Genomic DNA, 15,023 nt, shown 5'->3' with positions numbered 1-15,023 from the left:
GGAACTCCCTTGGGATAACGGTACTCATGATCGCAGTTGATAACGGAGATTCTTCATCTAGCATTATCCTCCAGCTTGGGGGCTTTCTCTTGCCCTGCATCTCCTCTATCACTTGCGCCAATCTGTGCACCTCCCCTTCCAATTCTAAAGCACGGTCAGGATCGCGTGCGGCAATTTGATCTCGCTCCTGCTCGGTGTTCTGCAACCTCTGTCTGAGTTCCCCTTCATCCACATTGGCCCTTTGGCCATTTATCTCCGATACCCGCCTGGGACGAGGTTGATCTCTTGCTTCGTCTGTATGTTCCCCTGTAACCCGTCCAACACTTGTAAGGGGCACTTCATTAGACTGTCCTGCAGGCGAGAGGATTTCCTCGACTCTTCGCCTCCGATGGCTGGGTTCTGCTCCAACCTCATTTCTTCCCACGGGGGTCTCGCAATCCCTTCTCCGCTCATCCCTCAGCTCAAACAACACAGCCGTAAGGGTCTCCATTTGTCTTTCCATCCGCTCCAGTCTATCTTGTGTCACCTTCTCACGGGCTTCATTTGCACTGTCCCGGAGCGTGCTTGTCTCCACCGGTTCGTTCTCCATACCCACTCGTCTCCTGTTTCTCCAGTAACTACTTGTTTGGTGGTAGCTTTTTATTCGAATTCCCCACAGACGGCGCCAAAATGTTGATGCGTAAATCTGTTCGCTTGATGACCGACCAGATTCCTCCACCAACGATTAAGTTGTCAACTACTGTTCTCTTGCTCGACCTGCGTTCATCAAAAACAGATCAGAGACGCCGGTGATTTTGCCGGCGTAAACCCTCCGATGCTTAAGTTAGCATAAGGTCTTTACGGGAAAATAATTGAATATACGAAGGGTTTTTGTTTCACAGTTTGCAAGAAGTCTGGGTTCAATTTGGCAGCGCTTTCCCTCTCTTCATTTTTTCCGTCCCCTTTCTTCATCGGTTTTTCTTCCTTTTATAGCCGTTATTCTACATTCCCCTTCTGTCTTCCTCCCCCCTTTTTCGGATAATGGTCAGTTATCGAGCTTTAATTGCTACATCATGGGTAACTGTCAGTATTGAAAGCCTCATAACGGTTCCGGGAAAAACGCATGCGTCACGAGTCTATGGAATCGTGTTTCCGCTCTTTTCGGAAACGGGTGTCAGCTCGGCATATATCTCTGGTCGGGCTCTCGTTTCTGGTCGGGCAACATTCGCCTCCACGCTCCGCTTGCACCATTCGGTTGAGGTGAGCCGTACCAGGGCGGAAGTAGTAGCCTGGCCGACCTGGTGCTTGTATGTACTCAACATGTGTTATTATTTATTTGGGTGCTACAATTTTGAGGGCACTACAAATCTGGTAAGCACTGAGTCATGGGGTGTTCTGATGAGGAAAAAGTGACTTTTGCCACATTTTCTCTTGAGGTAGTGCCCACCACTGGTGAATGTCATTGGAGGCCTAGTATTCAGGACATGGAACAATTACATGGAGTAATTTTCGCAAAGAGTTCAATGATTATTTCTTCTGCACTGTGTATCAGGATGATATAAGGAGTGAGTTTCTAATGCTTGAACAGGGATCCATGATTGTCAGGAATATGAAAAAAATTTATAGAGTTGTTAAGGTTTGCCCATTCGGTAATGCCTGACAAGAGGGAAAAGTGTAAAAGATTTGAAGAGGGCCTTCAGTGTAGCATCGGGACAGTAGTGATTGGATTGGGATTTACGGACTTTGGTAAATTAGTTGAGGCTGCCATGAGAGTTGAAAGAAGCTTGGTATAGACCCACGCAACTTAGCCGCTGAGGCATAAACGAAGTCCGAATAGGTCAATTGGATGCCCTAGGAGCAGGGTGCCCAGGGAACCGTCAGATTTTGCTGAGTGCTCGGGTTGTCAGCAATATAGTCAATTCCCAGGGTCATGGGGTGGACAGAGACAAAGTTATAGTCAGAGTTCGGCACCTTAGTCAGTTGGAAGTAGTATTAGAAGTCAGACGTCTTGTGGTAGATATGATGGTATGCGCAGACACCCTCAATGTTACCATTGCAGACAGGTTGGACACTTAAAGAGAGCGCCCTGTTTTAGCTCAGACCGGTAGTTTATTGCAGGGCATGGCTCCTAAAAATTTTTAGAGTGACTGTAGTAAGATTCAGGGACATGGTAGATCACAAACAGGAGGATAGCCTGGTATCGTAGAGATATATGATCTATTGAGAAACCTTAATGTTCTCGCTATCTTGCTACCTAAGTAGTAGTTATCGTGGAGATTTCCTTTTTTGGACCAAGCTTCTTAAACATCACTCATGTTTCTCGTAAATGTAGTTGATGTAAGTTGTATAATCTGTTTCTACTTTCTTGCAGTAGCGCAAACAGGTGTTTGATCAAATGTAGTAGACCTGTATCTTTCTTGTTTTTGGCACGTAGATTTTCTGGTATACCGAGAAAGCTCCGCATGACAAACTTTAGGTTATGTACAAAAAGTACTTTTAATTCTTAGTGGGCAAAAGTATTATCTGGTAAATGGGGTTTTTTATCGATTAAGTGAAGAGCACAACACAATGCATTGCTTAATTGTAGTAGACTGGGAATATCTTTTAGATTGCGTTGCAGTTGTCTTTGAGGCTTTAGCAACTGTATTTTAAGACGGCTCCAAACTTGGAAACTTGGTACTGTCAATAACAAGCCTAAAGAATGATAACGTTATTAATAAGCCAGTTATATCATAAGCCAGAGAAAATTTGTCATATAATGTTATTATTATTATTTTTAAAAGAAACCTTAGTATTGATGCTGTGTCTAATCTTGATGCTGTAACCGCATAAACGAAGTGTTGCTTGTTGCTCAAGCCAAGCATAAATCCAGCTTCCTTTTGGGCCCAGGGCTTTCTGGATCCGACCCGTTGTTGTGAAGGATCCAAAATTCCCAAGTTTTATATAATAGAAACGAACCTATAAATAGGTTCAATTGATGCCCCATTATGACTGCCTGCTGCCTGCTACTGTCACGACATCCACACTACGCAGACAAGTGACTACAGGCTACAGCTATGGGCTCCGCGAGTAATGAAGAGCATTTCTTCAAAAACAAAGTGAGTTCCTTTAGTGTTGAAGCTGCTGCTTTGAAAATTAGCGAGGAAGTGAAAGGAGATAAAAGTAGTGATGTGGTGAGTATATTGAGAGAGTTGAGTTTAAGTGTTGAAGAGCCGGAGTTGGATGCTGAGCAGCTGAGGATCAATGACCTGTTGCAGGAGTACGAGGTATAATTAGAAATAAGAGCCTTGAATTTAATCGTATTTTTCATTCACAAGTTATAGTTTAATGGTCTTTTGTGGGTTTGTAAATATGTATGCGGAACTTAGAAGCCACCCTTTTGCTATGGCAAAATTACCTTTAGTGTGGTATCATTCCTCCCCACAAGTGTATTTTTGGTATGTAATACTTTTTAATAAAATGAAAGTGGATGTCGCCTTTATTAGTGTGAATTTCTTAGCTATAATTGCTCGGATGAAAATTTTGAGTTAGTTTTCTCCTTTACTAAATGGGAGTAAATATTGATTTTTATTGGAACATATTTTCTAGTCATACATGATAGTCCTTTGAGTTATGTTATTTTCACATAAATTTAAACTCATATCGACCCTAATTGTAATATCGGTACCTACTTTGTTAGAATAGAAATTATTATGAGATACATGATATCACTCTTATTATATTTTTCATGAAAATTATTTTTATGCATTTATAAAAATTGTGTTTCATTATAAAATATATTATCTAATTAAATGATGAGATCATGCAAGCAAATTCTTCTTCTTAATTCTGTGACTAAGAAAATTCATTTAGGCAGAATTAATATTTATAACTTATCATAGGACATCAAAACGAAGTCTAGATGCTATCTCAACAACTTTCCTGGATGTTGATGAGCCATTTTCAGCGCAGAAATTTTACTGCTTTTTATTACCTTTTCTTACCCTTAGCTCGTTTTTCAGTTGGTTGCTTTGGAGTCTATATATGGAGAAAACCTTTTCATTCTTGACGGACAAAGAGGCTTAAGATCTTTTCAGGTTACTTAATTATCCTATAATCTAAAAATATTACCACTCTTGTAAAGAAGCAAACTGTCTGACATGTGCCTTATTGCAGATTCATATACACATGGAAGTCCCGGACGAATTTACTATAGTTGCTAAGCTAAACTTACGTAGTGATCCTAACACCATCAATGGAAGTTCAGACGAGTTGGCATATTCTTCCAAAGTCCAATATCTTCCACCAATTGTTTTAACCTGTTTATTACCTAAATCTTATCCGAGCAATATCCCTCCTTACTTCACTGTCTCTGTTCAGTGGTTGAATTCCACCAGGATTTCCAATCTTTGCTCTATGCTCGACTCAATTTGGATGGATCTACCCAGGCGAGAAGTTATCTATCAATGGACGCAATGGTTACAGAATTCCTCTCTTTCATATCTTGGACTTGACAAGGAAATTGTGCTTGGTCCTTATGGCATCAAATATATTGGAGACAGGCGTGCAGTCCCACGAAGTGTCTCTCCTGATGTTGATGTTCTTGCAATTAGGAGTTTCAATGATGAGAGATGCCGCGAAAACTTTCTGAAAGACACCATGAATGCTGCATTTGTTTTAATAATTATGCAGGTAATTGCAATAAAAGATTATGAAGTTTGAACTTGTTTCGTTCTAACTGGTGTTACTCAGCCACTTTCTCTGATAGTCTTTCTTTCTAGAAGTTCTGAGAACTATCTACAGATATTTAAATTTGTCTCTAATGATAGTCTGTGAAGAAGGGGTGTTCAATTTTATCTATTGATAATATTATTTTATCATTAGAGAGATTCTATGGAACATTCACGACCATAATGTTTACCTCTTTCTTATTTTCTGCATAGAAAGAAGTCAGACAAGTCCTAAATGTTTGTAATCATCTGGTTATTATATATATATATATATATAGGAAAAACTTCTTGCATAATATATGTTTCTTTTGTATGCCAAATCTATTAATGTGCTTTACTAGTAGGCCTGATAGAATACTTTAATTCTTTTGTCTCTCCAGGAACTGAGTTTATCAGACTGCCATGCCAGTACTTCTTTTGCTGGAAATGCATGAAGACTTATTCTGGCATATATGTCTCTGAAGGCACCGTAAACAAGCTACAATGTCCGGATGCAAAATGTAGAGGCATGGTTCCACCCAATGTGCTGAAAGGGCTGCTTGATGAGAAGGAGTATGAACGCTGGGAGTACTTAATGTTACAGAAAACGCTTGAGTCAATGACTGATGTTGCATATTGCCCAAGATGTCAAACACCATGCATTGAGGATGAAGATCGGCATGCACAATGCTCCAAGTGTTTCTGCAGCTTCTGTACAGTCTGCAGGGAGAAATGGCATGTAGGCAAAGAATGTTTATCTTTTGAATTGAAGCTTCAAATGTTGGAGGTAAAATGTATAGTTCATCCTTGGACTTATTTATAGTGTGGTACCCTTTTTTACTTGTTTATAGTGTGGCACCCCTTTTTTACTTGTTCTGTTGCATTTGGTATGACGCATGAGAAGGTGGGTTTATAATCCATTGGTATGAAGACGCATGAGAAGGTGGATTTACTTCTGTACAGACTGCTCCATCCAGCCCCTTAAAAAGATAGAAATGTTAACTATCAAACTAGTATTAACAAAGTCAAAAACACCCTACTTTTGTTCAAGTCAGAAAAGAAAAGAGGTTAAGGGGGAATTCTTGATCTTGAATTCAATAGGCATTGTTGTCCTTATTGAAGGAAGAATATTTTGTTCTAGACTTCTTTTTAAGATTCTTTTTTAGTGATATCTTGGCTTTGTCATACATTAGAAGTGAGAAGCGTTTGGGCTAAATTTGTGAACATTTGTATTCCTTTTGAACCAAATAACCAAAAAAATATTATCAATTCACAATACTTACATAATATTGAAGCCTCTCTTCCTCCTGTGAACACACTAAAGTAGTATTTATTTTTTAAATTATGAGTAGATTTGAATTTGCCTGAAGTTTGTATGTAAAAGTATAAATGAGATATGTTTATTGTTGATTTTCTCATGTTTAATATAAAAACCTTTCAAATTCTATTGTTTTCTCTGTCTCATGTTTTGCCCAATAAATTTATATTTGACAGCATAGCTTATAACTCGCATATTTTTATAAGCCGACTCAACTAAATCATAGTCATACGTATTTCTGTTGGCCCTTTTGAATTTGATGATGAGGGTAATTAAATTTTTGTTTGATTGTTTGTTTGTTTGTTTTACCACCATTTCTGGTAACACTTTTTTTTGTTTTTGTTTTTTTTTTTCTTTGGCAACTGAATGAGGAGCAGAAACGAAAGGAGCCTCAACTGATCTATGAGGTTCTTAGTCTCAAGGAAATACTTCGTGATGCTAAGCAATGCCCAACTTGTAAAATGGCGATTTCCAGAATTGATGGTTGTAACAAGATGATATGTATAAACTGTGGGAAGCCCTTCTGCTATGGATGTAATGAGGCAGTAGAGGGATATGATCATTTCAGGTTTGTGATTAACTGCTGTGACAAAGCAATTGATTTATTTTTCTAACTATTTGAATGTATGCTTTTTAACTTTATATGGAACTAATTACCTTGATTTCCAATGAAGAAATGGCAAGTGCAAACTGATCCCAGAGGTCAAGCTTAAAACTAGACCATGCCCTAATTGTGGTCAATTCAACACAAAGGTGAGTGAAGATTGAATCTGTCAGGCAAATATGATTCTGATGAAGTTTAGATATATCAAGATAATATATTTTGTTTGGATCTGTTGGATGTTGCGTGGTTTGAGCAATTGCCTTGCCTTGCCTTGCCTTTCCTTGCCAATGTCCACGATATAGACTGTGTCAAGCATCTGTTCAGATGCGATGAAGATTTCTCCAGAGTCCAGAGACTTGTCTCTGTCTCACAATCAAACTTGAAAGTCAAAGTAATATTGATTTTATGTAATCTAATGACAAAATTTTGAAAGTCAAAGTAATATTCAATTAATTTACTATTGGATTATATTAAATTAATGACGCAAAATTAATTTTTGTAAAAGGTTTTAGTTAAATAACCTCAACTCTATGATCACTCGACTTGAACAGTATAATCATTCAAATATTCAATATAAATATTTGTTACGTAAAAATTCAATTAAAATATTGCATATTAATATTTTTCTTTTTTATTTAAAGTCCATGACACCGACTTGAAAAAAAAAAAATAAAATTAAAATCCCATAAATAAATATCAATAGTCCACCGTGAGCCAACTGCATGCAGCATCAGCGATGCCAATCGCCATGAGAAGAACCAGAAGAGGAGGAGGTAGACCACGGAACCACCTCCAAAACGACGAAGATATGACTGTCAAACCTCTCAACGATGCGCCGCCGGCAGTACCACCATCACAGCAAAAACGACATCAACAGCACAGTCTCGATTCTCCATCAACTTCTGATCAACCAAACAATGAACCAATCCCAAAATACCAGGGAAATCTCAGGTGGGTGTCGCGAAGAAGACGTGCCCGCGTCGCAAAACCCAAATTTGTCAAGAAAACTGAGTCGCGTGAAGAGAAATTGTTGAATGATGAAGTGGGGTCTTTGAGTATTGGGGAGGAAGTGAAGGAGAAGCAAGATGAAGAAGAGGGCTTGCCTTCAAACAGTAATGTTAATGATGTGGAGAGCATACTGAGAGAATTGAATTCAAGTTTTGAAGAGCCGGAGTTGGAAGCTGAGCAGCTAAGGATAAATGATCAATCACAAGGGGATGAGGTAATTCTAATAATCTCGAATTGGAATTCGCCTTCTGTTGTTCTAAACTTCTAATCTTTTAGTTTTATATTCTTTGGATAATGTTGTATGTGTAGTGAATTATAAGTTTTAGGCTGGGTTCAAATCCTTATAGCAGAGCAGCTACTTTGTGCCACAAAATGTTGAATTATAGGTAGCTGTGTTAATCTTGTTTAATTTTTGGGTTAGCATGGAAACACTTTTTGTTTGCTATGATACTGTTTTACTGCTCATCCTCTGGTTATGGTTGAATTGCTGGTATACGAGGTATGAAATATAGATAAAAATTTGAAATCAAAGTAGCATCTCTCTTTTTGCTTTTCTTCCACTGCAAAATCCTCAAAAATTCTTCTATTCTCTCTAGCCACAACTCCTCAAAGATGGCCATAACTGCAAAATGTTCCATCAAAATGGTGCCTAATAAAAAAATGAATTCTTTGGCGTAGTCACCAAATAAAGACTTTTGATAAATTCTTCAACTGAAAAAAATGATGTGCAGCCATTGTCTGTGAGTTGGGAAACCTTTTACTGTTCTTACCTTCTGTGTTCTCGTCTTTAATTTGCTTTTCAGTTGCTTGCACTGGAGTCAATTTATGGGGACAATGTCTTCATCCTCGACAGACAAAGAGACCTACGATCTTGTCAGGTAACTCAATTATCCAATCACTTGACTTTTATTCTTTCGTAAGGAAGTGAACTGTCTCACATGTGTGTCATTTTGCAGATTCATGTACATGTTGAAACTCTTGATGGACTTACTGTAACTGCTAAGCTTAATTCATCAACTGATCTTGATGCCAGAAGTGAAAGTTCAGATGACTTTTCGTACTCTTTCAAAGTCCAGTATCTTCCACCAATTGTGTTAACCTGCTTATTACCTAAATCATACCCAAGCCATCTCCCTCCTTATTTTACCATCTCTGCTCGGTGGTTGAATTCCACAAAGATTTCCAATCTTTGCTCTATGCTGGAATCAATATGGATCGACCAACCTGGGCAAGAAATTTTATATCAGTGGATAGAGTGGCTACAGAATTCCTCTCTTTCTTATCTTGGGTTCAGTGAGGAAATAGTGCTTGGTCCTTATGGTGTTGCACGTATTGGAGATAGGCGTGCAATCTCAGAGAGTGTCTCTCCCGATGTTGATATTCCTTCAATTAGGAGTTACAATGATGAGAGATGCCATGAGAACTTTCTGAAAAGCTTTCATGAATGCCGCATCTGTTTCAGCGAGTTGGCAGGTAATTGCTGTTGAGGATTATCAAGTAAAAACTTCTTTGGTGTTTCTGGTAGTCCCAGGCGCTTTCTGCAATCTCAAATATCTCTCATGCATAATTATAATTTTTACAGTTGGAAAAACATTTTTCCTTCCTACATATATAAAACTCAGAGCTATGTTCTTAGCTTTATCTGAATGTTTTGCTTTCTGTAAGAAAGTTTTGTAAACTACCCGAAGATTGTTGTAAACTTCAAAGGGAGTTGTGGAAGCTTTTTCTGGTATATATCTATAATGTTGAGTGACTATCATTACATGAGTGTTATGGTGGATGTAGAACTTAGTGCCTCTTTTTTATTTCAACAGACTTTAGAGGATCTCTAAGTTCTTGTAGCATTGCTTTTCTTGTGTCATCCTAATCATTGTTGTCATGATAATCTCAATACGTTAGCTGCTGTCTGTATGCAGAAGGTCTTGTGACCAGCATTTACTATGGTGCACCACTAGTGGACCATTTTGCTGATTACAAGGTTGCTCTCCTATCTTGCCAGGTACTGACTTTGTTAGACTGCCATGCCATCATTTCTTTTGCTGGAAGTGCATGAAGACTTACTTGGATATACATATATCTGAAGGCACTGTTAGCAAGCTTCAGTGTCCGGATGCAAAATGTGGAGGTATGGTTCCTCCTAGTTTGTTGAAAAAACTACTTGGTGATGAGGAGTTCGAACGCTGGGAGTCCTTAATGTTACAGAAAACACTCGAATCAATGTCTGATGTTGCATATTGCCCACGATGTGAAACACCTTGTATTGAGGATGAAGAACAGCATGCACAGTGCTCTAAGTGCTTCTATAGCTTCTGTACACTTTGTAGGGAGCGGCGTCATGTTGGCGTAGTATGTATGACACCTGAGATAAAGCTTCACATCTTGCAGGTAAAACTTCGTAGATGCATCTTTGATATTCTTTGGCCTTTGGCATCCTTTTTGCTTCATCTATTGGGGTGTATGGGAATGCTAGTAGAGAGAGAAAGAGCCATATAGGTAGTGAGAAAATATTGAGACTACAGTGTTATTGTATTGCTTTACTAGCGAACTAGTATCATCACAATACAACCTGTGCAGTTAATGGCTCTTCATACATTCCTTAGCCATGGGTGAGGATGGGATTGGTGCTTGATACATACTGACTAAGGCAATGGTAATTCTAAAGGACTGCTCCATCCAGCCTCTTGAAAAAGCAAATGCTTATGCATGTTCTCCCAATTTAGAAGAAATAACCTTTAGCAAGTAAAAAAGCAATCAAAACAACATAGTCCTACTTTTTAATTGGAAAAGAGGCAAGTATCCTTAAATTTACCATAAATTGATACCTATGTGTTGAAGCTAGACAGTCCACTATAATATATTATTGTGGTAGTTTTCCTAATAATTTTGCTTTTTAAGTGCAAAAAGTATATAATTCACAAAATTGAAGTTCAAAAGATTACTTAATTAAGTCATCTGTAATCTCTGTTGGCCTGTGAGGGGAGGTACATTATGTCAGTCTAATTTCAGTAGCCCTTAAGGTTTATATTATTGTTCTGGTGTAGTTTAGGATTGCTAGGATCATCTTCTGTAATCTGGGGCTTTAGTGTTGTTGATGTTTTGCCTATTCGCATAACATTGTGTGTGTTTGACTTACCAAAAATGTTGCTCTATTTTCAGAGATATTTCATGGAAGCCTCTTCATTAGTGATTTAGGAACTTTATTCTTGGACCATAGAAATTTTCCTGGTTTCTTATGAGTTCAATGCCCTTAATTTTCCGTTTGGCAGGAGCGCCAAAATTCATCGCAAGTAAAGGAAGGGCAAAAACAAAGGGAACGTGAAATGATCAATGAGCTTCTTAGTGTGAAGGAAATACTTCGTGATGCTAAGCAATGCCCATCTTGTAAGATGGCAATCTCAAGAACCGAAGGTTGTAACAAGATTGTATGTAACAACTGCGGGCAGTACTTTTGCTATCGATGTAACAAGGCGATTGATGGTTATGATCATTTCAGGTTTGTGATCTGCTGCCTAAGGCCGTTGATGTTTTCTTCCTTCCTCTATGTCTGTTTGCCAACTATAAATGGATCTGATTATCTTGCATTAACGTAGAACGGGAACATGTGAGCTGTTCCCACTAGAAATGATTCGGGACTGGGAGGAGCGACTTAATGCCCGTCAGGTTGTGGCTCAGATTCAAGCTGATATGTTTGATGAACATGGTCTCTCGTGCCCTAATTGTCGTCAATTCAATGCAAAGGTGAGTGTAAGATTAGATATGTCGAGGATATCAGATATTTGTGATGTATATTTAAATACTAGATCATTTTAGGATTTGTTTGATTTCTTATGTTTCTAAGCACCTGTATATCTCTTAGTATCAGGTTTCTCTGCTGCTGCTTTATATCTTTTATACAAATTGATATCTTTTGGTTATCTTCTTATTGGACTTTCAAAACCAGTTTTAAAAGCACCTAAAAACAAGGTACAAGTTTTATTCAGAACAGGATATTAGATACAGTTTTCTAGGGAACTGTTCAACAAATACCTTAGGTGAACACATCTCCAAGTTGAGAGGACAAAATTTTCTTTTCAAAAATAAAATGTAAACAAAATGTACCCAGTCTCTCTGTGTTAATTCATGATTTTATGAGTTGCCTCGCTTAACCTAACATAGGCTTTTGTACTTTTTTTCTGCAAAACAGGTTGGCAATAACAATCACATGTTCTGCTGGGCATGCCAAATTCACTACTGTTATTTGTGCAAAAAGATTGTGAGGCGCAGCACGCAGCATTATGGACCCAAAGGTTGCAAGCAGCACACTGTGGGATAGCTTCGAATGGTGGAACCAACCAAACATTCTGTAACAGTCATGAACCGCTTTTGCATCAAGACCCTCAGCTAATACAAGATGTTACAGAGCATTGCAGAGAAGATCTGCAATTTGGACCAGTCTCAATGCAAGATAATCGTGGTGAGCAGCTGATTGATGCACATACACATGGCTTGCTGCTTAAATTATCTTTGCAAAACTTTTCTTTCCAGCGGTACATTTCTTGTTGTTGTTGTAGATATTATTTACTTTGTCTGGTGTATCATTCAATTTGTTCAGGCATTGCTTTCCAGAAGAAGCTGGCTTACAGTTAAGAGTCACCTGCAAGAATGTAGGGGGAACAATTTTTATTTTTATTTTTAATTTTTGAGTTATAGAGCTGTAAACAATTGTAATTTGTTTAAAATTTTAATAAATGCCAATAAAATACCACGTCTTTGAAAACAGATACAAAAGTATACACTTGCACACACCCATGAATACCAAATGCTCTTGCTTCCCATGAATAAACTCAGAAATGGGGGAAAAAGAAAAACACTATAAATAAACTGAAAAGAATTCATCAATGTATATTCATTTATTCATCTTCAAACCTGGAACTAGCGGATGTGATAATGTGACTTTATTAATCTGGGACACAAATATCAAAAGACACATATAACACGTCTACTTTTCTAACCCATGTGTAGCATGTTTCTTAAGCAGCCGTCAAGTCCTGGTAATGTCCGTCTACTTTAGCGATGATCAACGCTGAAATAAGCGGGACAAATCTTAGACAAACCGTGTGTCAAAGTAGATTATAAATACATTTTTCAAGTGGTTTTTAAATATTAATAATAAGAGTGGTGATACAGCCACAAACTCTTATACAAATTTATCTTGTACAAACTGATTTGACATTAATTCATTGGTTGAATGAAAATATAAAATAATAAAAATAGATCATGTGGGTCTATAGATATTTAATTCAACCAATTTTATCATGTCACATCAGTTTATACAAAAATTTATAACTATATTATTACTCTAATAATAAATATTCACTTCTCTAATTTATACTTAGCGCTAAAAAGATAAAATAAAGTGACTTATCTTATCTCACACACATAAAATCTAAGAAGACTATAATTACGCGCTGCCGAATGATCCGCAAGTCCCGGTATTTTACATTCCCTTCCCCCACCCACCGTAAAAATCATGTTACGTGCTATAACTTGTTGAATAATATGACTATTACACAACAAAGGAGTGGATATTGACTGAGTTGACCAGGCAAGCAACTTTGACTAAACTATTGAGGGCTTTGACCTCTGTAGTTTGTTGCTTGGGCCTTGTCATCGTTAACCTTGGATCTTAATAAGGCAAAGGCCTAACCCTCAGAAAAATATATATATATATATGGTAACAAATTAGATCGGATGTAATTTCAATTTTTTAAACCCGTAATTTTTACCTCTATAACTAGTTACGCAACAAATCGATGAAATAGATTTTAAAAGTAAAATTTTACTCTATACACCCTTCAAAACTCCAAAAACAACCCTTCTTTCATTCGCAACCTAATTAACTCTCATTCTACCGTAATCATCTTTCTTCTAAATTTTTTCCCCTTCAGTTGTTGACTTTTTTCTTTGCTCATCACTCGTCCTTCTTGGACAACAACGAATGAATTAGAGAGAATAGTGAAGGATTAACCACAGATTGTAAGATATGTTTGTTTATTAAATATGTTGATGGTCAAATCAATGAAAAATTAAAGATTTAACCGTAATTGGATAAATTGAAAATTGGTGAGAGGTTTATAATGAAATTCCCTTTTCCTTTCATCATCTATTGCCTTTGGTGCAAACTTTGAAAAATCATCTCAATTAGTTGAGTTGCAATCAACTTTTGGAGTTATACATAACACAGACTGTACATATTGTCAAAATTATTTTTTTTTTCTTTTAAATGCTTCTTCTGTCAAAATTATACTTTTTTTTTTCTTTTAAAATTTTTTTCTGTCCGTACCTATTAATTGGAAAAAATTTAGATGCTTAGAGCATCACCTAAAGATACTTCAAATGAGATTTTATTTATCCTTTAAAAAAATGTATAAGTAAATAGTATTTTAAAAAACTCTCTAAATGAGATTGTCTTTTTTTTTCCCCAACAATTAAACCACTGATTAGTTTATTTTTAGAACAACTCGAAATACGTATTTACTATTTTTAGTTTCAGAATTTAACTACATTCAATAGATTATTACGAAACACAGACATCTTTTTTAAAGCACAATTTCGGAACATCTTTCTAAAATAGTTTTGAGAGTACACTATTGCATTAATGCATGAACGGATGTACCCTACTTTAGAATAATAACCCATACATATATTTTTTGTGTATAAATAATTTTTTTATTATTTTTTCATTAATATTGAGAAATGTTTGCAAAGGGCGCAACCTGCATTTTGATTTGGGCTCTTCGAAATGCATATAAAAATATTGTAGCAAAAATAAAATATGTGTTACTCAAATCTTAAATTATTGAAACTACAAAATAATTGTACGTTACAGTGTCTAATTCAATCATATATTTAAAATGAATTTTATACTCTTGAATATTGAGGTACAGTTGGTGGTTGCAGTCCTTTCGGGAGATAATAAAAAAACTTAACAAGGAACCAATGGACTTTTGGTCTAATGGGAGAAGTCTTGCACTTATAATATTGAGTGTAATGGTTCGAGCCTCCATAAGAGCATTATGAAGGTTAGTTTCAGTTCTTCCTCAGTTATCAACTAATTGAGTGGAGACAGTCTCTCCCTTACGAAATGTGAGTGGAGTAGGCACCTCTCAAATATTAGAAATGGTTTAAAGTATTTGGACAAGTATTTCAATGGGTTAATGTATGACGGTGGTCCCAGTTGTTTAGTACGATTGTAAATATTATAATTGTAATGTCTGATATAATATCAGTAACAATCTGTATATAACAAAATTAAAAAAAAATAAGGAAGTTAACTGATTCATTTAGTTATGTTATGTCAAATAAATTTTAAAAAAAAAGTAGTAAAAGACGAATATGTCGATTTTAAATCTTGAGAACTTAAGATACCGTTACGCCTCTTTGATGG

The 15,023-nt window shown here is 36.8% G+C and overlaps 2 protein-coding genes across 2 annotated transcripts; both read left to right on the top strand.

The window, feature by feature from the left end:
• Nucleotides 1-3,035: 3,035 nt before the first annotated feature.
• LOC18039536 (E3 ubiquitin-protein ligase RNF14) lies at nucleotides 3,036-6,755 on the top strand. Its single transcript, XM_024182637.1, is given in 8 exon segments — nucleotides 3,036-3,245; nucleotides 3,981-4,055; nucleotides 4,135-4,612; nucleotides 4,615-4,650; nucleotides 5,069-5,461; nucleotides 6,192-6,203; nucleotides 6,346-6,553; nucleotides 6,660-6,755. Coding segments are annotated over 8 exon segments (1,506 nt in total). The 3' UTR covers nucleotides 6,754-6,755.
• Nucleotides 6,756-7,284: 529 nt separating this feature from the next.
• LOC18039299 (E3 ubiquitin-protein ligase RNF14) lies at nucleotides 7,285-12,339 on the top strand. The gene is made up of 7 exons (XM_006430453.2): nucleotides 7,285-7,811; nucleotides 8,401-8,475; nucleotides 8,554-9,070; nucleotides 9,597-9,982; nucleotides 10,864-11,090; nucleotides 11,188-11,335; nucleotides 11,781-12,339. Exons 1-7 carry the CDS (start codon nucleotides 7,326-7,328, stop codon nucleotides 11,907-11,909), a joined length of 1,968 nt encoding a protein of 655 aa, XP_006430516.1. The 5' UTR covers nucleotides 7,285-7,325; the 3' UTR covers nucleotides 11,910-12,339.
• The last annotated feature ends 2,684 nt before the right edge of the window (nucleotides 12,340-15,023 follow it).

The sequence above is a fragment of the Citrus clementina genome, unplaced genomic scaffold, assembly GCF_000493195.1.
Source record: "Citrus clementina cultivar Clemenules unplaced genomic scaffold, Citrus_clementina_v1.0 scaffold_6, whole genome shotgun sequence".
NCBI lineage: Eukaryota > Viridiplantae > Streptophyta > Magnoliopsida > Sapindales > Rutaceae > Citrus > Citrus x clementina.
This window is presented reverse-complemented; position numbering and strand designations above follow the sequence as displayed.